Source organism: Lampetra planeri, chromosome 47 (assembly GCF_965212315.1).
Source record: "Lampetra planeri chromosome 47, kcLamPlan1.2.h2, whole genome shotgun sequence".
In the NCBI taxonomy this organism is placed as follows: Eukaryota; Metazoa; Chordata; class Hyperoartia; order Petromyzontiformes; family Petromyzontidae; genus Lampetra; species Lampetra planeri.
In genome coordinates this window covers 4,488,310-4,513,654 of record NC_136153.1, presented here as the reverse complement: position 1 = coordinate 4,513,654, position 25,345 = coordinate 4,488,310, and the positions used below count along the sequence as shown (strand labels likewise).

Here is a 25,345-nt window from a genome sequence, read left to right as displayed (position 1 = left end):
GGCCGACCGTGAGGGCGGGCACAAGCCGGCGTGAGTAGGTTAAACGTTGAGTTTTATAAGGGCACCACGGGGTGACCAGCCCCTCCCCACCCAGCCCCACCCCTCCCACCCCCCACCCAGCCCAAACCTCCCCACCCAGCCCCTCCCCACCCAGCCCCTCCCCACCCTCCCCTCCCCACCCTCCCCTCCCCACCCAGCCACTCCCCACCCTCCCCACCCAGCCCCTCCCCACCCTCCCCTCCCCACCCAGCCCCTCCCCACCCTCCCCACCCTGCCGACCCAGCCCCTCCCCACCCTCCCCTTTCCACCCAGCCCCACCCCTCCCATTTTTGGATGCACGACGGACGGACGGACACAATAATCCTCTGTGGGCTGGTGGAACCAGGTGGTTCCTACCAGTAAAAGAGCCGTATAGCTCATTGGGCCTTACCCGGTGGAAACAAATAAAACATTGCTTAGTTTTAGTTGAGCACCGTACGTTACCAACCACAAGATGTGCGCTGAGAGGTTGTTGGAGTCTTTGCCGAGGAGAGCTTTCCGGCTTGGCGACTGGAGGAGGCTCGAAGGCGAAACCAAGATAAGAGTCGGATCGAGGCGTGAACACTGAGACTGGGTTCGCGATGTCAGTGGTGCTGCATTGAGAGGCCGGTCGGTGTTCCCAGCGTATAATTCAAAGGTAATTTGTACCATCGGTCTTGGTCTTACTCTTAGGTTTTTTTCGGTAAAGTCACGTAGGCAAATAAGTAATAAAAAGAGAAATAATAAAAATAATAGAAGAAATAATAGAAATAAAATAATAAATCACAACGTTTCGACTGCAACACAAGCAATCATCATCAGGTGTGAAAACCACAGCAAGAAATTTGAAAAAGTGGCGGTTTTTTCTTAACGCCACATTAAATACGCACTACAATGACAATAGTTTAAAGCGATGTGAAAGCATGTTTTATTTTTTTTTGGGGGGGGGGGGGGGTCAGAGCTTTGTGACGTCATATTTGAGGGGGGGGGTCTGACTTCTTGTGACGCGTGTGACGAGGGGGGAGTCAAAAATCGTCCAAAATCGCGTGACGTCATTTATGGACGGCCCCTTTGTACTCAGTTATGCCGCCTCGTTTGTACCGTATCGCCTGTACTGCTTGTCTGATAACAATTTGGCTTAATTACAAAATTTGATTTTTAAGCATGAATCGAAATAATTTGGTTTTAATTGTCAACACGACGATTCGATCCCAATGTTCACAGCGTCGTCGGCGTGAGAATCGATTTACATTGGTTTCAAATTATCGAATCATTACATTAGGAATCGATTCACCGTGTCTCGCCCCCGGAGGCTTTACACCGCCTATTTCTCGGCCACGTGCGTTTACCACTCGTGACGTCACAGGACGTTAGAAAGCGTAGAACGGATCGGCGCCGCAATCCATTTCGTTCTAAAAGCATAACATCGATAAGCGCGCAGGCTCGGCGGCACCGCCTCCACAGCTGGGCGTGTCCCTCTGGCCAATAGGCCCCTCCCTTATCAGAAAACGCCCGCTCGCTATTGGTTAACCCCAGAGCCCGCGGGGGGGGGGGTATTTATGGACCCCCCACCCTACCAAGCGCACCACGCGGTGGGCTCGCGAGCTCGTGCCCCCCCCCCCCCGTTTTCCCCACACCCCGCGGTGTAGCGCTCGACCAATGGGCGCCCACTTCCTCGTCGGCCTTGCCCCACTGACACGCCCCCTTTCCGCCCGTCGCCCCACCCCCCGCCTCCTGGCCCCGCCTCTTCCGCCGGTCACGTGACCGCGGTCGTCGAGGGCAGGGGGCAGCCGCCGTGCGGGCATTGTGGTGGGCAGTAGTCGGTGTCGTTCACGCTCTCTCTCTCTCTCACTCTTTCATTCTTTCATTCTCCCCCTCCTCGTAGAGAGAGAGAGACATATATAATTACAACGACAAACAAACTATCGTTGCTCTTCGTCAGTTCGTCAACGATAGACGGATTTTTTTATTTTGTTTTATTTTCAACGGGTCGGCGGCCCCCCGCTTCATGCGATATCGCGGCCCTCACAAGGGCAGCGCAGTGCAGCGGCAGCCGCGGCTGAGGCTGCTCAGGCGGCGGCTACGGCAGCAGCAGCAGGAGCAGCAGCAGCAGGAGCAGCGGTGGTGGCGGCGAAGGTGCCCGCAGCAGTTGGGGCGGAATGGGCGGGCGCCCCTGACGGATCTCGTACTCCCTATCATCATCCTCATCTCCGCCGCTGCTACCGCTGGTGTTGCTCCTCTCGCAGCAGCTGCAGCAGCAGCAGCAACAGCAGCAGCTGCTCCTGCTAGGGCTGCTGCGGCAGTAGTGGCAGCAGCAGCAACAGCAGCAGCAGCAAGATGACGTACGGCAGCAGGCCGACCCTGCGGTTGTCCGAGAAGTTCGTGCTGCTGCTCATCGTGAGCGCCTTCATCACGCTCTGCTTCGGCGCGATATTTTTCTTGCCCGACTCCAGGCAGCAGCAACAGTTGAAGCAACAGCAGCAGCAACAGCAGCGGCAACAGCAGCAGCTGCAGGGCACGTTCGTGCCAGGCGGGGAGGCTGCTGATGGTGGCGGCGGTGGGGTTGGTGGAGCAGGAGGAGATGGGAGAGGGCAGGACGCGTCGGCGGCCGCATCGTCCCCTGTCCGAGCCGTGCGCCTCCAACACGAGCGGGCACTGGAGGAGGCCCGCAGTGTCCTTCGCCGGAGCAGGGAGGGCATCCTGAGCGACATCCAGACGCAGAAGAACAACATCCTGCGGGAGAACAAGGCCAAGACGAAGGCTGCTGCTGCTGCGGCTGCGGCGGCTGCGGCCGGAGCTGCCGTTGGAGTGAAAGTGCCCGACGTTAGGATGCCTCGCCTGGTGGGAGCCACGGGTGGAGAGCCGAAGGACTCCGCGACGAGGGAGAAGAGGGAAGCCATCAAGCAGGTGGGGGGGGGCCCGGGCGGTCTGGGACGGAACAGACGCGAATTGTGATTCACCCCGAAGCTGCTGTTCGTTTGGGGGGTGTCATTAAGACAGGAAGGCGGGCCATGAGAGAGAGAGAGATTGTGTGTGTGTATATGTGGGAGAGCAGTCAGACAGTAGGACAAGACAGGGCAGATGCTGGACAGAGGAGATATGGAAGCGCATTGGGATATCCAAACAAGGAGGCGAGGTGCAGGACACGAAGCCACGACGTGAGAGATAGGGAGGGGGGGGGCCTTGGATTATTGAGAGAGACAGGATAGGGTAGATACATTGGGGGGTGAGGGGGGTGAGAGCGTTCAGAAGCACAGGCAGAATACAGGAGACAAGACGGGAAGACACGGGACATTAGAGAGATACGGGAAGATACGGGATGTCATTCCATCAGCGCTGGGTGGTGTTGTGGCTTGCTGATTGGCTGGCGAATGGATGGCCGATTAGTTACGGGCGAGACGGTGAAAATAAATACGGCACTGTAGGGAACGAGACGCTACCGACGGCGATGGGGAGGAGAAGGCACGGAAACTGACATGCAGAGAGTGTGGTATGAGAGAGAGAGGTTGTGAGTGGGAGAACGGGAGATATGCGAGATATGTCGAGGAGAGATGGGACTGGGTAGACCTGTTAGACTGGATGTTAGCCGGGGTATGCGGGACAGGAGACAGACGTCGGAGGAGGCAAGGGGCGGTGATACAATCCAGGCAGAGAGACGCTGAGACTCGAACCGTAAGAAGGAGGGAGAGTTCTAGCAATAGATAAGAAACCTGGAGAGGACAGAGAAAGAGACGCTTAAGAAACTGGCGGGGTAAGAGCCCCAGCGGACAGCACGCAAGAGTAGGGAAGGGAATTCGTGACATGAAGACACATGCCATGAGTGAAATATGGGTGACTTATGATGTCCATGGGAGGTGTCAAACCCTTCAACAGGGCAGGGAGATGAGAGATAGACCTGCAGATACCGGGCGGAAAGACGGGAGAGATGAGACGAGGAGAGGCGATATAGAATGGACATGGGAGACACGTGAAGTCCAGTTAGGGAGACGGCAGATAAGACAATGAGACGTGAAATTGAGGGACTCGAGATAAGAGACGGGGGGGGGACAAGGCAGAGAGGAGAGATAATACGTGGAGAGAAAGGTCTGCGACACAGAGATTTAAAAGAAAAAAACTAGTCCATAACAACGAGCTACACGAAGAGAGCTCGGAGATCTAGACAACGGTGGAGAAGAAATTGTACGAGGTTAATGGAAAGACATTGAAGTGCGTGAAGCCGAGAAAGAAAGAGAGAGAGGCAGGACAGACCGGCTCCAGTCACCGAGGGGAGGGAGGGAGAGAGAGAGAGACGAAATATGAGACACACGTGTGACAAGCGACACGTATGTGAAAAATGAGAGAGAGAGAGAGGCACGGGGAGACAGGATGAAGAGGGATGAACCCATGAATTGAGGTGGCCGAATGTTCAGCACCTTCTCGTCACTCAGTCAGTCTCATCCAGGTGTACAATTTCACAGCAGAGTAATTTTAGAATGGGATTTACCTTTGCACCATGACACCCACCCCCATTTACCGTAAAGGGGACGTTAAAGACTGTGTGATGTCACTCACAATCAGAGGTCGGCCAATGGGTGGCAGTCTCATCGCTGAAATACGACTACGCATGAGTTGTATTGTAGTGCGATAATTGCTGTTATATTGCATTTTAGGTAACAGATGTGTCTCCCTTTGTAGCTACAGTACTTATATTCTGGTCTGCCTTTGTACGGAGACGTATGGTCTGGTTGGACTGTCACATGGATATGAAGGTAATCTATATGTGGAATTATAAAAACTGAATCCACCTGACATCATTGGGTGTCAGAAACTATGTAGGGTTAAAGGTGAAAATGCTTGGATTGCTGAGCGCATAACAACGTAATGAGGGTCGTTATGGAGGATATAATATCTGTCCCTTCACGTGAGAACAAAAAATATTGTTTATTAGCTTTCCCCATCTAGCACAAGGCCAATTCAAGAATTGGGCTTGCGGGGCTATGCGGTGAACAGTAGAGGGCAGTGTGGTAAGATAAATTGTTGTACTCTACTCCAATGTCCTCTTCTATGGCTCCCTCGCGTTTGAGCAATTCGCACTGACCAGCGTGCGCAGGTGTGGGGAGGCCCTCATCCCGCAGTGGATTGACAAAAGGGCTTGTACATGTAGGTTTGTTGAACTTCTTTCGCGCCGTACGTAGCCAACCGTGCAAATGTTAGGTGGAGGAGAAAATCGCACGCTCGCGAAATACGTCCGATTGGCATCTTTGCAAACGAAAGATATTGAATGATGCGAGTCCAGTAACGAGTGGCATTGTCGTGCATGCCAAAGGCAACATTGCAAAGGGTGGAAGCGCCAACTTGTTTCCTTCCAGCCCACCAAGGGTGGCTTGGCTGCTCGCTCGCCAGTTTCTCTCCTTGCCCATTGTGTGGGACGTCCGCAGAGTTGTGGGAAGGGGATGGAGAAACACGCGGTACACAACGCACACGGGCACACGGAGGGGGGGGGGGCACGTGTGTTAAATGCCCCCCGGCATCGTGGCCACACAAAGCCGGGCAGCAATGCCGTACAGGTTCGGCGGCTTGCCGGTTATCGTGCCCCCCATAATTGGGTTGTGTGGTGTGCCGTGTGGTTGAATTTCTCTCGCACCGGGGACGTAGCCGGCCACGCCCGCTTATTGGAATGGTGCGGTTACAGTGCCAGGCAATTGTTGAATTGGTGTCAGAGCACAACCTGTAAACCGGGTTGTGTGTGTCAGCGTGGTGGTTACGCGCTGCGCGATCCGGGTTCCATTCCCGCTCACGGCCAACATCAGTGATGGTTATCTGAACCGGTCCTGGGGCCTCCGCTAGGTCGACTCAGCCTCAAATTAGTACCTTGTAGCGGTGTGTCAACATCGCCACTAGGGAGACAAAGGCGGCCCGGCGTGGTGTTGTGCCACCCACCCTGTCGTGCGGCTTGCCGGCCTTCGCTAGCAGCACTCGCCCCAATAGCCTGTTGAAGGCTACACGGGGGATCTTTGGTGTGGCGGGGTCTTGGCTTTGTGTTACTGATGTACAGCCCCAGATTGCAATAGCAGCTCGAATGGCAGCAGTTGGGGGGGGGGATGGCATCAAGACCAGGCGACGTGGGAAGGGTTGATTACTGATATAAGTACTTGCGTGGGTGGCCAAAGCTACAAATTGCCCCCCCCACCCACCCCTTGACAACCACCGTGAGATGTTTTAAACAACAGTGTAAAATAACAATACTTAAATTGTTGTTGTCATGAAAATAAATTCATTTGGGGTCGACGTTTTATTTTTATGTAACTAGAGCGGTAACGTTTGGGCTTTCCGCAAAAAAACTGCGCATCGCGTGTTGTGTTTCTGTGTTGTCTTCATCAGCTCATCATCAGTGTCACCAGGTAGACGGGCAGCACCTTTCTTCCGAGGTGCGGTGATTAGTGGCGTGAGCGTAAACGACGAGGATGTGATTAGGCAAAGAGGAGCCTGGATATATTATAGCCTGGGTGTGCGACAGTTCCAAGACAAATTCAATATTGCCCCCCCTCCCCCAAACCTGACCGATTGCCCCCCCCACCCCCCTGAGCTGATAATGTTGTGACTACGCCACTGCTGACAACAATCTAGGTGGTGGTGGTGTTGCTGCTGCTGCTGCTGCATGCGGCTGTTGTGGCACGTGACAAGCCCGGCGGCAGTTGGCGATGCGTTGTCCGCTTTGCGCAACCAGCGAGGAGGCATGGATGGATGGATGGTTCCATTGTTCCCAGAATTGGGGGCGAAATTGGCCACGGACGCGGCAGATTTTTCACGACAGTGGTGTACGTGGCGGCGTTCGAGGGTGTGAATGATGTTGGGGGAGGGGGGGGGCACAGTTCAACTGTGGTGGAAGCCACCACTTCCACCACCTTCATTTCGGAATCAATATTTATACTGGAGAAAATCGGATGAGCTATGAAGCTATTTTTCACAGATGTTCAGTCGAGGCGGGTAAGAGCTTTACAATAACAAACCATGCAAAATACGATTTGAGTGCAAAGTACAAGAAAGGTAAACAAATCACCCAAACACACACAAATCCAACGAAAACATCCGCATCCTACCAGGCAAAGCCCACTGAGGTGTTAAATTGTTTTTAAACAGCGACCTGGCCACAAACGATAGCTCAACAAAGTGGCTTATCAGTTGGAAATTTATAGCAGCAAAATAATCTAAACAGTCTAAACGCATGTTTTTAAATGTGGAGGGGAAAACTAGAGGCCACGGAGAAAAAGCTGCACAAAACCATGGGGAGAGAGAGAGACACGCAATCTCCAAATATACAGCAGCAGGCGTCAGGGTCGGGATCGAACCCACGACCTCCTTGCATACCAGCCGAGGAAGATAACATCTCACCCACTAGTGGCACTCCTTAACTAAAATCAGTTGGGCTTCAACGTTTCCGTGGTCTTTGTTTCCTTCCTGTGTCGACACTTGTCGTCGTCAACACGGCTGCAGCAGCAGTGGCAGCAGCAGCAGCAGGCCGCGCATTACATAGTCCGAGGGAATGTGTGCGTCGCCGAAACCGTGACACACTTTTGTGGCGCCGCGCTGCGTGTTGAAACCGCAATTCTTTTCGCCGGTATAATTAGTCGTGTTTTCAGAGAAGTGGGTAATTTCCGCGGGTACTTTCCGCGGGTAATGCTTGCCTCGGTCGAGTCCACGGTAACCATTTGTTGCCAGCCGCTTCAGATGACTTGCGTCAAACAAAAAAAAGCACGTGGTTTTTAAAATCTTTTTACACCGTCGCCAAAATTGGCAATGGCAAGCGCATTGTGGTTAGTTATTGAGTCGCGTAAGACGTAGCCCGGCCGATGCACTAAGTTCAACTTTGGCGAACGAGCAACGACGTTGCGCATGGGTTGAAGTTCATGCAACTGAGACATTTTGGTGCTATAAATGAGCAAATAATGGGCCACTTCGTTGAGCTATCATTTGTGGCCAGATCGCTTCTATAAAATAAGTTAAGACCGAATTGCATTTGTATGTGTTTGCGTGATTTGTTTACCTTTCTTGTACTTTGCACTGCCATGGTATTTTTGTAGTGTTTCGGGTTCCTCCAGTATGAATACATATTCTGATTCGTCGTTGCACGGTCCGTTTTTGGCCTCATGTGGCGTGGAGACGAGCGGCGAGGCAGAAAATGAAGGGTTAAAATTCTTGACAGATTGTGTCTCGTGAGCCGTCCCAACCACCTTCGGAACCCCCACCACAGGGCACGCTTGTTTTGCCTGATTGTGGGGGGGCTTTGATGATTCTGTCACCGTTGTGTCATGCTTCTGAACGCTGCGCTTGTTGACCCGTGCAACGTGTGCACCAGCAGAGTCCGTATCCTATGGACACATCCGAGGGATATTAAAATAGTGAATGTGGATAAAGCCACACACTTTGGCACTAAGCATTAAGTAAACTGCTTAACGTGATTGCTTCGTTTGTTTTAGTCCGATGGAGGGCATTCAAACTAAAGCAATCTTTACTCTTGTTAAATCCCACATATCCCTGGGAACATTTTGTCAACCCTTTATGCCAAAAAGCGTTTAAGCATAATGCTATATTTGGACATCTGTTTGAGGGGTGGTGTGAGTTAATGTCATGTATTTAGAGGGGCTGCTTGGCAATCCTCTTGCTGTTGCTCTTGATAACTTAATTATGTATCTGCGTTTGTCAGGACGGAAGATCAGGTTCCTGTCTTACCTGTCTCGACCGGTCGGTGTCCAGTTTGTAGAATCCGTGCCCTGTAGCACAAATGGATTCATGAGCACGTGCTGAGTTTTACAGTTCTTTAAGCTACTGCGGTAGAGTAGTTGAGTAATCTAAGAGCAATTGAAGTGTCTTTGCGCTGGTAAGTTTATAGTCATGTCATTTATGCAGGAAAGTCTCACTGGTTCAAGAAGATCTCACTTAAGAATGTTTGGCTAATTCCTTTCTGAGGATTGTTTCGGTATTCCCTCGTTATTCACAAACTTGCTATCCGCGATTATGGCGATCCGCAATTTTGGCGATCCGCGTATCGCAACTGGAACTCTACACAACTGCATCGAGACAGAGTGAAAGTGATGGCGAAGTGACGAAAGAGAATGGGATGCGAGAAAGTGATGAGATTAGAGTGATGAGATAGTGATGATGATGCTACTACGCATTATCATCATCATCATAATTTAAGGTATGTTATTTTATAAATGATTGTTGAATGCTTTAATATACATTTTTATTTACTTTATGTTTTTCTAACACATTTTTTGTGGTATGATAATTTTGACATTTAATAGTTTATTTGCGTATTTATTCAAGGTTATTCATTTATCTTATGCCATTATCATCCGCGACAATTTGCCATTCTCGAGCATCTTCCGGAACTTATCCCTTGCGAATAACGAGGGTGTTCCGTATTAGCACCCCACAGCCAAGCATGGTTGGATTGTCGCTGTGGCGAGATGTTAAATACCTCGCCTGGTATGCATGAGGCCGTGGGTTTAATCCCTACAGTGACGCCTGTATATTTGGAGTTGGCGTGTCTTTCCCTGTGGTCGTGTGGAGTTTTCTCCGGGTCCTCCGGTTTCCCCCCCCCCCACCCCCCACATTGGGAAACACGCGTTTAGGCTATTTGGCTGCATTACATTTTCACATGATAGGCCACTTTGTTGAGCTATTATTTAAAGGCAAGTCTATTTTGAAAAGATCTGTGTAGCTTAGTGGGCCTTACCTGGTAAAATAAAAACAAATATTCGTTTAGTTTGGGAGTTTCCGCAAATTTTCACGATCCACCAATCCTTGCACACATCACCCCTGAGTGTTTCGAGTGTTTGTTGAGCTTGGGGTGACGGCACTGGTGTGGCTGGATGGTGCCGGGGTGTGAGGCTTTTCTCTGCCTGCAAGGGGAGGGGGGGAGACGTCGTGATTTCTCAGCTCGCTGAGGCAGGAGGAGGAGGAAGAGAGAGGGTGGTGGTGGACGTGGAATGGAATAATTAAAAATGGCACCTCACAGCGGAGTGAGATCTGAGTGGCGTTGTCTTGATTGGAAAAAAAACACGTTCAGCTTACAAAACTGGGCTTGTCCACAGCTGTCACCGTGGTATGAAATACCAAAAATGCAAATTGACTATTTACTTTTAGTAAATGAATTATTTCTTGGGAATATATGCACCTGGGGGTGCATCAATGCTGTCTATGCAGTGCATGCCAGATTGCTCGTGCATTTGAGGTTCCATAATCGTTGATGGATTTAATAAAGGTTCCATTTGACATCTTGCGCAGATCATAAATGGCAGTATATTTTTGGTTATCCAGATAGATAGCAGAAAACAAATGGATTTGTAGTCTGTCAATGCTTTGCCTGTTTGATTAACAGATTCTCGTGGCCAGATAGTGCGTCTCTGGATGAAATGCACGTTAATATTACGGAATACACCAAATTAGTTTTGCGCGTTGTGGTAATATTTAATTATGGTCCCTGACGCAATAATTTAGATATGATTATAAGAATGGAATTCCCCTTTCCAGCTACTGTTACTGGCATTAGACCTGTCTGCAGTCCTTAGTCGCAGAACACGAGGTGATATGGTGGTGGGAGGTCATCCATTTCTCATGGGTTGCCACAAATGCACATTTGTGCCATATTCCGAACTTGTGCATGCTATCGGCATAATAATGTTTCGTATTTGTCATGTGCACAGTTTTAGTTCTCTCTCAGAGAGACCGATTCATTCATATTTCAGCATTTTTTCTTGCTGTGGTTGTTCCACCTGATTAAGATTGCTTGTGTTGCGATCGAAACGCCGTGATTTGTTTTATTTTATTTCTACCTACGTGACTTTACCGAAAGAACCGAAGAGTTTAGGTGTAAGGAACTACAGACCAGCGGGAAGTCAGCCGGAACCAGCGCCAACAGTTGCACAAGTTCTGTGGTGCTAAATATTGGGATGTTTGGCCAGCTCCATGCACGAGTCTGTGTCCATGTGGAAGGAAAACGGAGAGTACTGTGCCTGGAGAAAACCCACGTGTACTTGGGTGGTAACACTTGATCTCCATACAGATGGAGAATAGATGTAAAATAAGTCCACTTGCTGTACTGCCATATACTGGCAAGCCAGGGATGGCACTCAATGCCCAAGGGTAGCAAGGGCGTTTTCCAAATTGGTGTGATCAACCAACCCTCACCTCCACAGTGCTACCTTCCAAACATCCATCATAACCACCTGCACCAGCAATGCCTTTGTGTTTGCTTTTTATTTTTACTTTGTGGAGTCATTCATTAACTATATAAATTTACAGCCCTTTGTCAATCATCAGCTGGATGAAGGCCTCTCTCTCCATGCTGTGTCAGCTGTAGGGGTTGTTTGAACATTCTTCACTGAGCTGGTCAGTGTGGGGTTGGAAAAGATTGGAGCCCAGGACCAGTTAAGCCAAATCTCACTGCTGATGTCCGCCGTGCCTGGCAGTCGAACTCGGTTCGTGGGGTTCATGGCACAGTGCTCTATCCATAGAACCGCATCTCCACTCTCGTAAATAATAGCTTAACAACAAATACATTTGGAAGTAATTTTTTCACCGTGAGAATGATTAAATTAGTTTAAAGCAAATTCAAGAGACTATGCATTTCCTGTGTTCGAATATGTCAGTGAACTGAAACAAAAAAGGGACAGTTTATTGTGCTTAAGTGTTCAATATTAATGCATTGTAGTGGCGGCTTTAGTACAAAGGCTTAATAAGCACAACCACTTTGTTGACGGCGGGCAAAATTGATCTGGCTTTTACTGCAAAATATTCATGCTGTGGTCCTGTGGTCTTTTCTGCATGTATACAAATGTCACCGAGCCCCTACCAGTGTCAGGTGCACTGCTATTTGCTGTCACTTGTATACAGTATTGTGTCTATAGAGAAAGGAAGGTTTATCTTTGTGTGTGTGTACAATACAGCCTCATGATAATATTTGCGGTCTAAAGGTGAAGCCATTTGACCTTTGGGGATAGACACTCTGGGTCTTAGTTGTTTGTCTTTTTAATTGGAAAAATAATCTTCTGCCGATGCCATTTTTACATTTTAAACAAAGGGGCAGTTTGTTTGAGTGTTTCCTTCTCGACAAAAAAACAGCCTCACAAACACAGCAGTAAAATGGGTACATTATAGTGAGTTTGTTGGCAGATGCACGCGACTGGTGAAATGTAGGCTGAGCACCAACAATCCTTTCATACATGTCGGTATGTGCTGAAGGGTTTGCCATATTTCTCTTGAGAGAAGACCTCGACCTGAAACAATATAAACTACGTTGCCAAGTGAGACCTTACTCGTGCTACTTTTAAAGCCAAATAAATGCCCATCTGTACTCTTTGTTTTTTTCGGTAAAGTCACGTAAAAAAAACCAAAGAGTATGGACCCTTGCAGTCACGAAAACTTCAAATCTAGAATAAATGCCCATCTGATTAAGTAGGGGTAAACGTGTGTTTTATTTACGAGCTAGCTGCTTGCGATATTTCTGAGGGAAATGACACGCCACTCTGCTATATTTTCCAGCACTGGGCCACAACTTTTTCATTTTAAGTGCCACTGTTGGCATAAATCACACATGTGGCTTTCATTTTGGACCTGGGCACATATAAAATAAGGCGGTGGCCATTTTTGCACATGCTTTGTAAAATTACCGACCCTTCTTTTTGGAATCCTCCCCAAAAAAAACAATTTGGTTGACATTTAGCAGTGCCGTTTTCGCCGCACATTGTGTGGAGATGTTCTGAGCAGCTCGCGTTCGTGGCAGGCTTTGGGATGCCGGCGATCGATTACGAATGTTAAAGTTCAATTCCCAAGCAAATAATATTGCTAAACTTGCAGATTGTTCCAATTCGTAGCGTGTAGGCATTAAAGTCGACGATTGCTTTTTGCACATGCAACAATGGTCGCGTTTGAGTTTCCCTTTAATCACGTTGAAGCTGACAGCGGTTCATGACATGGGTTAAGTTCTTCCCCATCTTTTACATTTTTCTCTGCCAGAGAAAAAATCTCTTGGCAAGCTACAGGTGCCGACTGCAGAGTTCTAATTTTGTAGACGCATCGCCTCGTGAATGCGTTGCTTCTCGTCGTCGGTATGCCGCCACCTGGGTGCCTATTCCCCTCCCGTGGGCACACACTGGACCAAGTTGCGCTCTAACTGGAGGCCTCCGGTGGCAATTGGAAAGTTTTGAAAGCGTTTTGTATTGCATGCTTTCTGTATAAGAAAGTCCCATGATAGTCAAAATGCATACATAACAGAGGTCGCAACCCGATACCCGGCTACCCGTACCCGGCCGGGTACGGGTACCTGTTTGCGACCCTGGTGCGGCCGGGTACGGGTAGGCCTTGAGTCACTGGTGAGTAACTGTTTGTCACTCATTTCCCAACGTCTCGTCTTTTCTCACAATTCAAGTTCCTAGAATCAACCCACCCGCGCCTGCAACATGGCTTTCATCCCAGGTACCCGATACCCGTACCCTACCCGTACCCAGGGTACGGGTACGGCCGGGTACGGGTACCCGTTTGCGACCCTGGTGCGGCCGGGTACGGGTAAGGAATCAAAACCCGTTTGCGACCTCTGATACATAACGCAAACAGATATAATTGACTAAACATTTTCCCGGTCGGTTATTCTATCCCTCTGTAATCCAGATATAAATGTGCAGGGAAAGTGATGCCTGTAGAAGCCGGTATAATAAGTAACTTTCTTCCCAATACAAGTACTGTTCCATCGTAAAGTTTCGAGATTTTGGTATGCCTTCGAGGTTAATGATATGCCTGTCACATGTGTGGCCTACCCACGTTTGGGGCCACTGACGGTGTAAAGTAGGGCTCGCCAGCTACAGACAAGCCCAACCCAAGTCGAGGAAGCTAATACACTGGGCAAGTCTCTCTGTCCTTCGATGCAGGCATTTTTGTTGGCACACTACTTGGGGGGGGGGGTGGTAAAGTGTTGGTAGAGCAGCGGATGAAACTAATGGCATAATTGATGCAAGTCGCATGCGGTGGCTATTTGTCATATGGGTTAAAGGCAGTTGTATTGACTCCGCATGATGCAAGCACTCTATCAAAACCTCGCAGGCCCATTGGTTGAGACCGGATGTTTCGAGTCCATGTGCACTAATGGGTTGCACATGGTGCATGTGCTTACGTCATTGCGTACTGTACAGCAGTGAAAACAGGCCGCATGTAAACTTGGTGGAAGAGGATATCTGCAGGCGCGCGTTTGTCGTGCGGAAAATTGCACGCGGGATGCAAGTGCTGATAGTTCTTAGTGTACATAGGCACGTACGGGAACCGCTTATTTTAATCCAGCTCTCCGTCGTGTTGTCGCGTTGTGCCCGCGTGTTGTTTGCCAAGACGTGCGGAGTGAAACGTCGGACACCGTGCGACCCGAAAAACATGCGGCACGACTCGACAAAAAAATAAAAAGCACGTCGGGAGGTCTACGCAGCGCAAACCGCGAAAACCCACGCGGTTATGTTTAGTCCAAAAAAGGGTTTGCACTCCTAATGAGCACTCGTTTCATGGCCTCATGCACCACGAAGGCAGTTGGCAGTGCCACGCCTGGCTGCTTCTTCTCCCTCAAACGTCGCGGCAAACACCTGGTACTCATTTCAGGCTGTCAGCCACAAGGAGGGAGGAGGCCCCCCTCTGGGTGCATGGGATGATGATGGCAACGTTTAGGAATTCGGTCCTTGGGAGGAGGCTGGAATAGAACCTCATTTCAGCAGTATTAGGGGTTATGTACGTTGAACTTCTTTCGCACCGTGCGTAACCAACCACGCTCATCAGAGGTGCTGGGGAAGGACGACATGCCAAACACGACAAGTCTTTTTGATTCGAAGCTTTCGTGACTGCAGGAATCCATATTTTTTGGTTCTTTTATTTTATACCTACGTGACTTTACCGAAAGAATCAAAGAGTTCGACAAATAGTTCTAAAGAAATTTGTTTTAATTCGAGACTTAAAAGTGCATAGCTCCAGCGGCTTCCTAATATCAGAAGGGCACAGTACCATAATAATTTATTTTAGTCCACAGTACTAACCGATCCCATTGGACTTGCCCTATGTAACTGCTGGAAGTATCTGTTTAGTTATTTTGTTTTCATTACGTTCTGCTTCACTTGAACCTATAGCGGCTACCCTAAAAAATAACTGAAGTCTCGTAATCAAATTGGGGTAACCTCTGTGAGAGAAGGGGCATAAATAGCAATTGTTTAGTAAAGGTGAGGTCGTTACGGGTTTATTTATCACTCGTGTTGCTGCTCTATACTCCCTGTGTACCGATTTCGTTTTGCTTGTAATGTGCACCGATGCCTACTTTATTGAGGTGATATTGGCACGTACAATAAAGATCGACTGATTTATTGAAGGCCGCATTGCTCAAGCCATCAGGCTAAGATCAGCTCTTAAAAAGTAGTTGAAGAAGCTTTGCATTTTTTGTAGAGTAAACCGATTGAGATCATTGGCATTCTCTATCAATTGGGAAAATGTGAGCGTTGGAATGCAAAATGTATTTTGGCTTTGATGGCTGACTCATATAAAGCAGCGTTAATCATATATGCATTTCCCAGTCCCTTAGGTGTCATATAGGGTGCGTGTTATAGCGCCCCTAAGGTTCATTATTATTCTTTTTTTGGCAGAGACTGCTCTTCTGAAATTTAAATAAGTCTAAAAAAATCCACAAAGAACCAGCATAGTTATTTAATCCCTGAAAAAGTGATTTTCAGATTTAAATGTTAAAGCACCCACATGGTTCATACTGCGACTCACTTACAGGGATGGCATAAAACCGATCGCATTTTGGGAAGATGTACAGTGAGGGAAAAAAGTATTTGATCCCCTGCTGATTTTGTATGTTTGCCCACTGACAATGAAATGATCAGTCTATAATTTTAATGGTAGGTGTATTTGAACAGTGAGAGACAGAATAACAACAAAAAAATCCAGAAAATCGCATGTCAATAATGTTATAAATTGATTTGCATTTTAATGAGGGAAATAAGTATTTGACCCCTCTGCAAAACATGACTTAGTACTTGGTGGCAAAACCCTTGTTGGCAATCACAGAGGTCAGACGTTTCCTGTAGTTGGCCACCAGGTTTGCACACATCTCAGGAGGGATTTTGTCCCACTCCTCTTTGCAGATTTTCTCCAAGTAATTAAGGTTTCGAGGCTGACGTTTGGCAACTCGAACCTTCAGCTCCCTCCACAGATTTTCTATGGGATTAAGGTCTAGAGACTGGCTAGGCCACTCCAGGACCTTAATGTGCTTCTTCTTGAGCCACTCCTTTGTTGCCTTGGCCGAGTGTTTTGTGTCATTGTCATGCTGGAATACCCATCCACGACCCATTTTCAATGCCCTGGCTGAGGGAAGTAGGTTCTCACCCAAGATTTGACGGTACATGGCCCCGTCCATCGTTCTTTTGATGCGGTGAAGTTGTCCTGTCCCCTTAGCAGAAAAACACCCCCAAAGCATAATGTTTCCACCTCCATATTTGACGGTGGGGATGGTGTTCTTGGGGTCATAGGCAGCATTCCTCCTCCTCCAAACACGGTGAGTTGAGTTCATGCCAAAGAGCTCCATTTTGGTCTCATCTGACCACAACACTTTCACCCAGTTGTCCTCTGAATCATTCAGATGTTCATTGGCAAACTTCAGACGGGCATGTATATGTGCTTTCTTGAGCAGGGGGACCTTGCGGGCGCTGCAGGATTTCAGACCTTTATGGCGTAGTGTGTTACCAACTGTTTTCTTGGTGACTATGGTCCCAGCTGCCTTGAGATCATTGACAAGATCCTCCCGTGTAGTTCTGGGCTGATTCCTCACCGTTCTCATGATCATTGCAACTCCACGAGGTGAGATCTTGCATGGAGCCCCAGGCCGAGGGAGATTGACAGTTATTTTGTTTTTCTGACATTTGCGAATAATCGCACCAACTGTTGTCACCTTCTCACCAAGCTGCTTGGCGATGGTCTTGTAGCCCATTCCAGCCTTGTGTAGGTCTACAATCTTGTCCCTGACATCCTTGGAGAGCTCTTTGGTCTTGGCCATGGTGGAGAGTTTCGAATCTGTTTGATTAATTGTTTCTGTGAACAGGTGTCTTTTATACAGGTAACAAGCTGAGATTAGGAGCACTCCCTTTAAGAGTGTGCTGCTAATCTCAGCTCGTTACCTGTATAAAAGACACCTGGGAGCCAGAAATCTTTCTGATTGAGAGCCGGTCAAATACTTATTTCCCTCATTAAAATGCAAATAAATTTATAACATTTTTGACATGCGCTTTTCTGGATTTTGTTGTTGTTATTCTGTCTCTCACTGTTCAAATAAACCTACCATTAAAATTATAGACTGATCATTTCTTTGTCAGTGGGAAAACGTACAAAATCAGCAGGGGATCAAATACTTTTTCCCTCACTCTAGGCCAAATAAGGAATAATTATTCATGTGTGTACAATGTGTGTTTTTCATCTGGTGAGCCGTGCTTAAATTGGTCTTTGCGCTCATTTTTTATTCTCTTATTTCACCGCCGTACACGTTTGATGATGGAGAATGTTTCTCAAGGTTTTTTTCTTCTCTCCCTCCGCTGTACAGATGATGAAGCATGCGTGGAACAACTACAAGCAGTACGCCTGGGGTGCCAATGAGCTGAAGCCCATTGCCAAGAAGAGCCACACCACCAACATATTCGGTGAGCCTTGCAAATATGTTAATGGCCAACAACAACAAAAACCGCCGTGCGGCAGTTTTGCAGCAATCTCTTTAATCAGTTGGAGCAAACAGACAAGGACGACGACTCCTCGCTGCTTTAAACATTAACGCGCATGTCTGGTAAACAGCCACGCGTTGACTACGGTCACTCTGGCCCTTGCCCAATGGCTTCGCTTGAAATGGACGAAACAAAGTCCTGTGGGTGGCAACGTGCCCTGCTGGACTTTGTGTTTGTCCGATGATTGAGATAATTGAGCGCTGGGGAAATTCAGCGCAAGGTCATTAACGAGACCTGTTAAGCAGAGCCAGTTGACCATTCCATTTAGCCTGAACGTATTTTGAAATAAAGTACCAAAAGCAATGCATCTATGTATATTTTTTTGCCGATGGTGTGTATTGCATACCAAAGCAGCGTGAAGCATTGTTTCACACTCGTACCATACTTTATTCATTTATTTTATTACTTTTGTTGATTACTTTTTCAGGAGGGCTCTGCCAAGTATTTTTGACGGTAGGCAGCAATGATTGCTCTGTATATATTCCAACTGAGTAATTTCTGAGTATATTTTTTCTTTCAAATTTGGCCCATGACTCCGGTGCGAATGACATCACGGGATCTTTAACATAAACTGGGAAAGAGGCAGCGTGCGCTGATATTACGGCGAATGCACCCTCGGTGTTAACCAGAGTGGCCTCTCGACTCAAACCTCGTGAACCCCTGCAGCAAATGTCGAACATGCTATACCGCTCGGCAATATCACCGCGTCGAATCTTTCAGCCGAAAATCTGCTGCCAGCTTCACTCCTCTTATTCTGATTTATTGAATTGCTGGCAGGTGACCTGCGCGCCACATCACTGTATGGCATTGTGTTACGTTGGCCCCGTAGGGTATGACTGCTCTTAGCAAAATGATCATTCTCTGCTCGGTGAAATTTACAACCTCTGGATGTATCTAGCCGCAGGATGCTGGATGATTACCTCGCGGGGAATGTGGATAGTCGGTTACCATGGTTGACTTTTGCTTTAATGTTTGACTTCTCCTGCGTGTCTATGTTACTTGGAAACTGTTGCTCTGTCGGTGTGTTCGTGGGCCAGTGCACTGCCACAGGCTTGGTTCTCCTGTGGCTCATTCATTTGGTCACGAAATACAATTTATCGTCCTTGCAAAATACTCGTGAAGTTTTTGCTGCTTCACTCGGTCATCGTGCTTCTCCCGAGACTCCACCGCGTCAGTGATGAGCAATTTCCCATTTCTTTTGGTCTCGTGTCATTATTTCCATTTCTGCTTGCAGCTGCAGCTACTTGGATAAATTAAGGCAATATTTCTACTCGTGTATTTGCTGAATAATGAGGCGGCGTGCATCTTGATGCTTCTGCTGGCCTGGGAAGGTGCAGGCATCTATAAGAGAGACTCACAATGGAAGTTAATGATAGGGCACCACCGTGGCGAGATGTTAACTACCTCGCCTGGTATGCAGAGGTTGTGGGTTCCATCCCGACTGACGCCTGCATATTTAGAGTTTGCATGTCTCTCTCTGTTATTGCGTGGATTTTTATCTGGGTTCTCTGGTTTTCCCCTCCACATTCATAAACATATATTTGGGGTATTTAACACGTAGGCTTTCGCGACCAATGTCATCAACAATGTAGATTTTTTGGGTAGATCGCATAAATATAAATGTGTTGTTTAGGTCACCACCGTCGACACTGCCAATTAGAAAGGTTTGTCACGTAAACAGAACATGCTAATTCGTTACTCGGATAGCACACCGGTGTTTTGGAGAGCAAATCCACAACATTTATAATCTGAGTACGACGTTTCGCCAGTCATTATACAACTAGCTTCATCAGGCGACAGCCAGATTTGCTATCCAACACAGCGGTGCGCTGTCCTAGTAACGAATTGGCATGTTCTGTTTACTTGACAAACCTCACTACTTGGCTATGTCGGGTGGTGGCGGGTTTAACAACACATTTATATTTACGCGATCTTACCCTAAAAAACCAACATTATTTTAGAGTTTTTTTGCTGCTATAAATTTCCACACGGATAAGCCACTTCATTGGGCTATTATTTGTGGCCAGGTCGCCTCTGAAAAAGAGCTATACATCTCAGTGGGCCTTTCCTGGTAAAATAATAGTTGCGTTTGCCATTTCTGGCTGTCACCTGATGAGGCTGGTTGTAATTACCGACAAAACGTCGTACTGTCATTGTAAATTGTGGGTTTACTCTCCAACACACCGGTGTGCTGAACTAGTAACGAATTGGCACTTTTGTTGACGTGACATACATTACTAATTGGCTGTGTTGGGTGGTGGTGGGTTTAATGACACGCGTTTACTCGATCTAACCCAAAAAAAACCTCAATTGGTCATGAAAGCCTACTACGTGTTAAACTGGTTTAGTTGCTTAAGTTCACGGTCTCGTGCGAGCTCGTTAGCGCGAGGGCTCTGAGGCGAAATGGGCCCGGTGCCCGTCGTCCGTGTTGTGTTGTGTGAAACATCTCGGATGTCCGGGTGGAAACGTGCTAAATGCTGGTTGTTGTTTTTTTGAAAGCCCGGCAACTATGTCTCCCGACATCTCGATCTTAAGACAGCTGACACCGCCAGCGCCTGGTGGATTCGCATAGACAGTTTGAGCAGATGCTGACATTTTGACACGGCAACAGTCGACAGAGTGGGTCTGGGATATTTCGGAAATGCCCTTTTTACCACTTGTTATTTTTCACCGCCCGTTCATGCATTTTTTGTGTGGTCATGCATGGCTTGGATATAATTTACCGGAGGCTGCGCGTTTTTTGCCTTTCGCACAAGTGTACCGCGGAAGCTGACGAAACCTTTCAGGGATGCAAGCCAGGGAGAGATTTCGAAATAACTATTTTCTCGTGGCATTTGTATAAGTTGGCCATCTTGCATAGGCTTCCGCCCCCCTCCCTACCCCTCCCCACGCAAGCCAATTGTGGTTGTTTTTACAACGCTGCTCTTTCAAGTTTATTTATATAACCAAGTTGGGAACTCTATAGAGAGACTGGGGAATAAGTCTCATTTGCAACAGCGACCTGGGTCACAATGTGCCCCGTGCGAAAAACTACCTGTGCAAATTATTCTCCCAACACCGTCTTTGTGCCCTGTAGCGCGGAAAGATCATGGGCAAATTCACAATTTGGTCTCAGCGGCCATCCACTAAGTATAGCTCCGCCCGTCACTGTGCCGGTGCAGAAAGGTGGCCTCGTTGAATGGACCGTGTCTTGCACAGAGACTCCTCTATTTACTGATATTCGACTTGCAAACTTTCAGAGATACGAACGAACCTGTCCGTATGTCCAGTTGCCTGTTCGGACCGTGAGTTGTAAGTTCAACTGCCATGCAAAAGATGGCGATTGTGGCATCTACATGTTCATAACATGAAGAACCAGTGGCATTTTTCGATTTAAAGCTTTCGTGACTGCAGGGATTCATCTTCTTGGTTCTTTCGGTAAAGTCACGTAGAAGGGAAATAATAGTGGCATCTACATCTACAGGAGATTATACAACTTTTAAAGCCATTCCCCATGTTTAGTGTACATGCCTTACAACATGTTTAGAATCGACAGGAGTAAAGTTTGGACTTGTGAACAAATCGACTTATGAATAGACCTCTGGAACCTAACTCGCTCGTACGTAGAGGATTCTTTGTATTTGTAAAGGAAGCCTTTTTGATGCCTGAGCGTGCGTTGAGAGTGCTCGATCTCCGTGCGTTTCATCTCTCCTCGGCCAAAAGCTGCACAAACAAAGGGATAAAAATGATAAATAAACCGAGCCCCTTCAACGCAATTACAAAGGCACATGTTGGATCTCTTCATTAAAACACGGATGTTTATTACAAAAGAAGATATAGGAATTGCCTGCTTTGTTGGTGTCATAAGGTAGGACATTTTATTTATTGGGAATAACAGAAATATAGAGCAGTATTTTCCTGGCTTTTGTTTGTTTTACTATTACATTAACAGTGCACAGAGATGTCACTGAAGGAAGCTTGTGGTTAGGCCTCAGCCAAATCTTTTGCCATTTTAAGCATTTCACATGTACTTTCACCTTCCGTCCTGCGCATTGTAACCTTTTTTAAAATGGTAAATTTAAATACATTGGCAAGCATAACAAATGCACCTCATGTTCATATCATTAAGTTTTAACGGGATTGTGTTCCCCGCGTGGTTATGTAATACAGGAGAATGATTGTGCAGGGTGAGTGTTTGTGTTTGTTTCCCGTTGAAGGGCTCGAATACTGACCATTTTTCAATCGGGCGTAAGAATTCGTGTTATTTTTTCCATATATGCTTTGAAATAAAGGCCATCTGGAAAATTAAATGGTTGCAAAATGTTCGGTGTCCCTGCTATGCAAGGGGGAGGTCCTTTCAGTGTGCATTCTCCAAGAAACTCGCAGCGTGCGTGCATCTGAAAATTAAAGCGTATCACCAGTGTGTTGTTGTAAACGTTCTCGCCAGAAATGGACGGTTATTAAACGCGTGGTGCCTCTCGAGCATTGAGAAGGTTGTGGGGCTGAAAGCAATACAACATCTGTTGACATGGGGGAGGGGGGGAGCGTGGCGGGGGGGGGGGATTGAGAAAGTCCAGTGATTTTGCTGTGGTGTGTTCCACCTGAAGACGGAGGCTTGTGTTGCCTCCGGAACGTCGTGATTTAATTTATTTCATTAAATTTTTTACCTACGTGACTTTACCGAAAAAACCAAAGAGTATGAATCCTTGCAGTCACGAAAGCTTCAAATCTATAATTAAAGTCCATGGTGTTTTGGAACTCGGAGGGGGGGGGGGTGTGGAGGGTTGGATGGATATCACAGCTGACTGGCACAATAAGAAAATAAAACTAGCAGATTTTTACACTAATTACACCATGCTGTAATCGGTAAGGTTGGATAGCTCGAAAACCTCCATGCCAGGCCAAAGATAAGATGCACCATGCCCAGAATAACCAGCACAATGATTTATTGTGTACATCACAGCTTGCCCGAGATCGCGGCCCGCAAAAGCTCGTTCCATTTATCACTCGCAACACTGCAGCCTGAACGGCAATCGAGTGGCCATACAAACGGAAGCCCAAGGAGGCTTCATGAAACCCTTGCAAGTGCCCCCTTATGTGTCACCGTAATGAACGAGTTTTCAAATGCGCAGCAACTTTGCTCTCGCGGTGAAGTCACGGCCGGTGTGGGGGGGGGGGGTCTTGCGGTAATGTGTGGTAGTGACGTTTGGGGCCAGTGGTAAATGATCGCAAATGACCCTCGAGCCTGGCATTGCCGTGTCGCACTGTACGCCGGGAAGGATCGTTCATCTTGAGCGGGTCACCGGCCCGAGTTGGGTGCCCGCCGGAAAGATGCATTAGGACGTTTTCTTATCTTGCGGAAACAGTTGGAACAGGATGAAGCATTTACGGATTGTCTCTCGCTACTTCGTATTTTAGGTCACCGCGCCTTAGACCTTCAGAGACACCCTCAAGCGTTAATCGTGATTAATATTTCCCGTCCGCCATGCTTTCGTTAAGTCATGCCTATGTATGACAAGACCTTTCAACAGTGCGTCACCTTGTAATTCTTGATTTTACCTGGCAAGAATTTTTACGAGAATTTATTTTGAACCCTTGCGTGGCTTAGAGAACACAAGTTGGTTTGAGGGCATGATTCAAACTGCCAATAAAAGTAGGGCAGGAGACGTCGCGAGATGGAAATGACGGCAGATGGTCTGGAATAATAATGACAGAACGGTAGTCAAGAAACACAGAGCTTAAGGGAACAGCAGCTTGTGTGCAGGTGCTAGGTGGATCATCATATGCAAGGTGGATCATTATTATGATTGCATGATCCACCTAGCACGAGGAGGAGGCTCTTGAAGGACGCTACTGGTCAGTTGGAGGCAGCCGTCCTCCAGCAACAACGGATGGCAGAGGAGCGACGCTCACGACAATGAGCGGAATGCCGGGCGGCTAAAATGCTGTGAGTTTGCGCGCTAGTGGGCACAGCTGGTGCATCTGCCGGTCATCCAAGTCAGTCGATCCATGGGCACCTGGGTCTGTCCCGTGACCTGTCAGCCAGCCTTCAACACTTCATGTGGCCTCAAAGTTCACCTAGCCTGGAACAGGCACTGTGGTGACACTTAGTGGTGAATGGCAGGTATTGGTATTATATCACTGTTGTGAAAGATGTCACCGTATAAATAATATATATGGGAGGTCTTCATTTCAGCAGTGGATTTAGCATGCCTGAGGATATTGTATTCATTGAATCTGTACATCTGGAGAGAAGGAAGACCTTTAGAGATACACAATCCAGTCCTGTGCTTTGTAAGACTAAACAACTCTTACATCAGCAGCTGATGAAGTGGGAGCACTGGTACATGTTGTTTGTAGCATGTGCTTGCGGAACAAAGAGGATTTGATTTCCAACAGCTGAAGTGGCACTGTTAGTCACCCGATGGTGCATATCTTAATTTGGACTATTTTTCTTAGAAATAAAATGAACACAAAAGCATATTATGCCTTACTTACATTACAATTAATCATTAATGGCATTATCCTGGTTATCAAGGTCACGATGATAATTACTATCACGAATTCATTTCTGTAAACAAGTGTCATTTAAAGGTAGTACATTTATGAGATATCACGCACAAGTTAATACGCTGTTTACATTTCATTAACAAAAATGCAAGTTAGTAATATATGTTCAGCGTAGTGTGTTGCTTGTTTCGGGATACATTTTCTACGTTCTTAAAAAAAATAGAAAGCGTTTTAAAGTCTAACTTTATTGTACTTCCATAACTGACGAGTGCAGATTGAAAGGGCTTTTTCGTTAATTAAGTCTTGTGCCGCTCGCTTTCTGAGTGCAGATTTCTTGCTTCGCCTGCATTTTAAGTCTTGCGATTCATACCACGGACTTGCGTTCCACTGCTCGTGTTTTGGATGGAGCGAGCGAGCGAGCGAGCGAGCGAGCGAGCGAGCGTGCGCGCCGTCTTACTTTGGTATTGTGGCCACGTCGCACACACGTCCAATGGCGTTAATTGAATGATTGATCATTTCCCGGGCGGCACAGGTCGATGGCGGTGGACACCGCCGACGTGGCCGTTTAGAAAATTTGAGCGCTCGCATTTTCGCTGCTCCGTCGTTATTGTCGTCATCTCCGTCACAGTCGTGCAAAGTATTTCCTTTGGGCAGATTGTACTCGGCTGTTTATCCCCCCCCCCCCGCGCCGCTGCCCGTTGTTTAAAAAAATTAAATCCCTCCGCCCCTGTCCACCCATCAGAATATGTCACAGTTAGTCTATTGGCATGGTCACGTGTGGTTTTGGTGTAAAGTGTGGGCATTTCCACCTCTTCCAAGACGCCTGGCCAGCAGCATGGCAGAGTAGACCAGAATATACGCCCTCTAGACCAGTGGTTCTTAACCGGGATACCTGGATCCCTCGGGGTACGTGGCAATGTCTCAGGGGGTATGTGAGGTGATTTATAAGTGTGAAATTATATCATACATGTGAGTCATTGGTAAATAATCACGTATGGATCTGCCAATATAAAATAACTACGGTAATATTTAAATCGATATGGTAGCCGAGAACGAAATAAAATACC

The 25,345-nt window shown here is 47.5% G+C and overlaps 1 protein-coding gene across 1 annotated transcript in view; it reads left to right on the top strand.

Annotated features, from left to right (window-relative positions):
* The first annotated feature begins 1,777 nt into the window (after positions 1-1,777).
* LOC144733522 (mannosyl-oligosaccharide 1,2-alpha-mannosidase IA-like) overlaps positions 1,778-25,345 on the top strand; it is a 91,104-nt gene continuing 67,536 nt past the window's right edge. The window contains exons 1-2 of the mRNA XM_078615454.1: positions 1,778-2,925; positions 17,615-17,711. Of these exons, the coding sequence (XP_078471580.1) occupies positions 2,356-2,925; positions 17,615-17,711 (667 nt within the window). The 5' untranslated portion in view covers positions 1,778-2,355. The remainder of the gene's footprint in view (positions 2,926-17,614; positions 17,712-25,345) is intronic.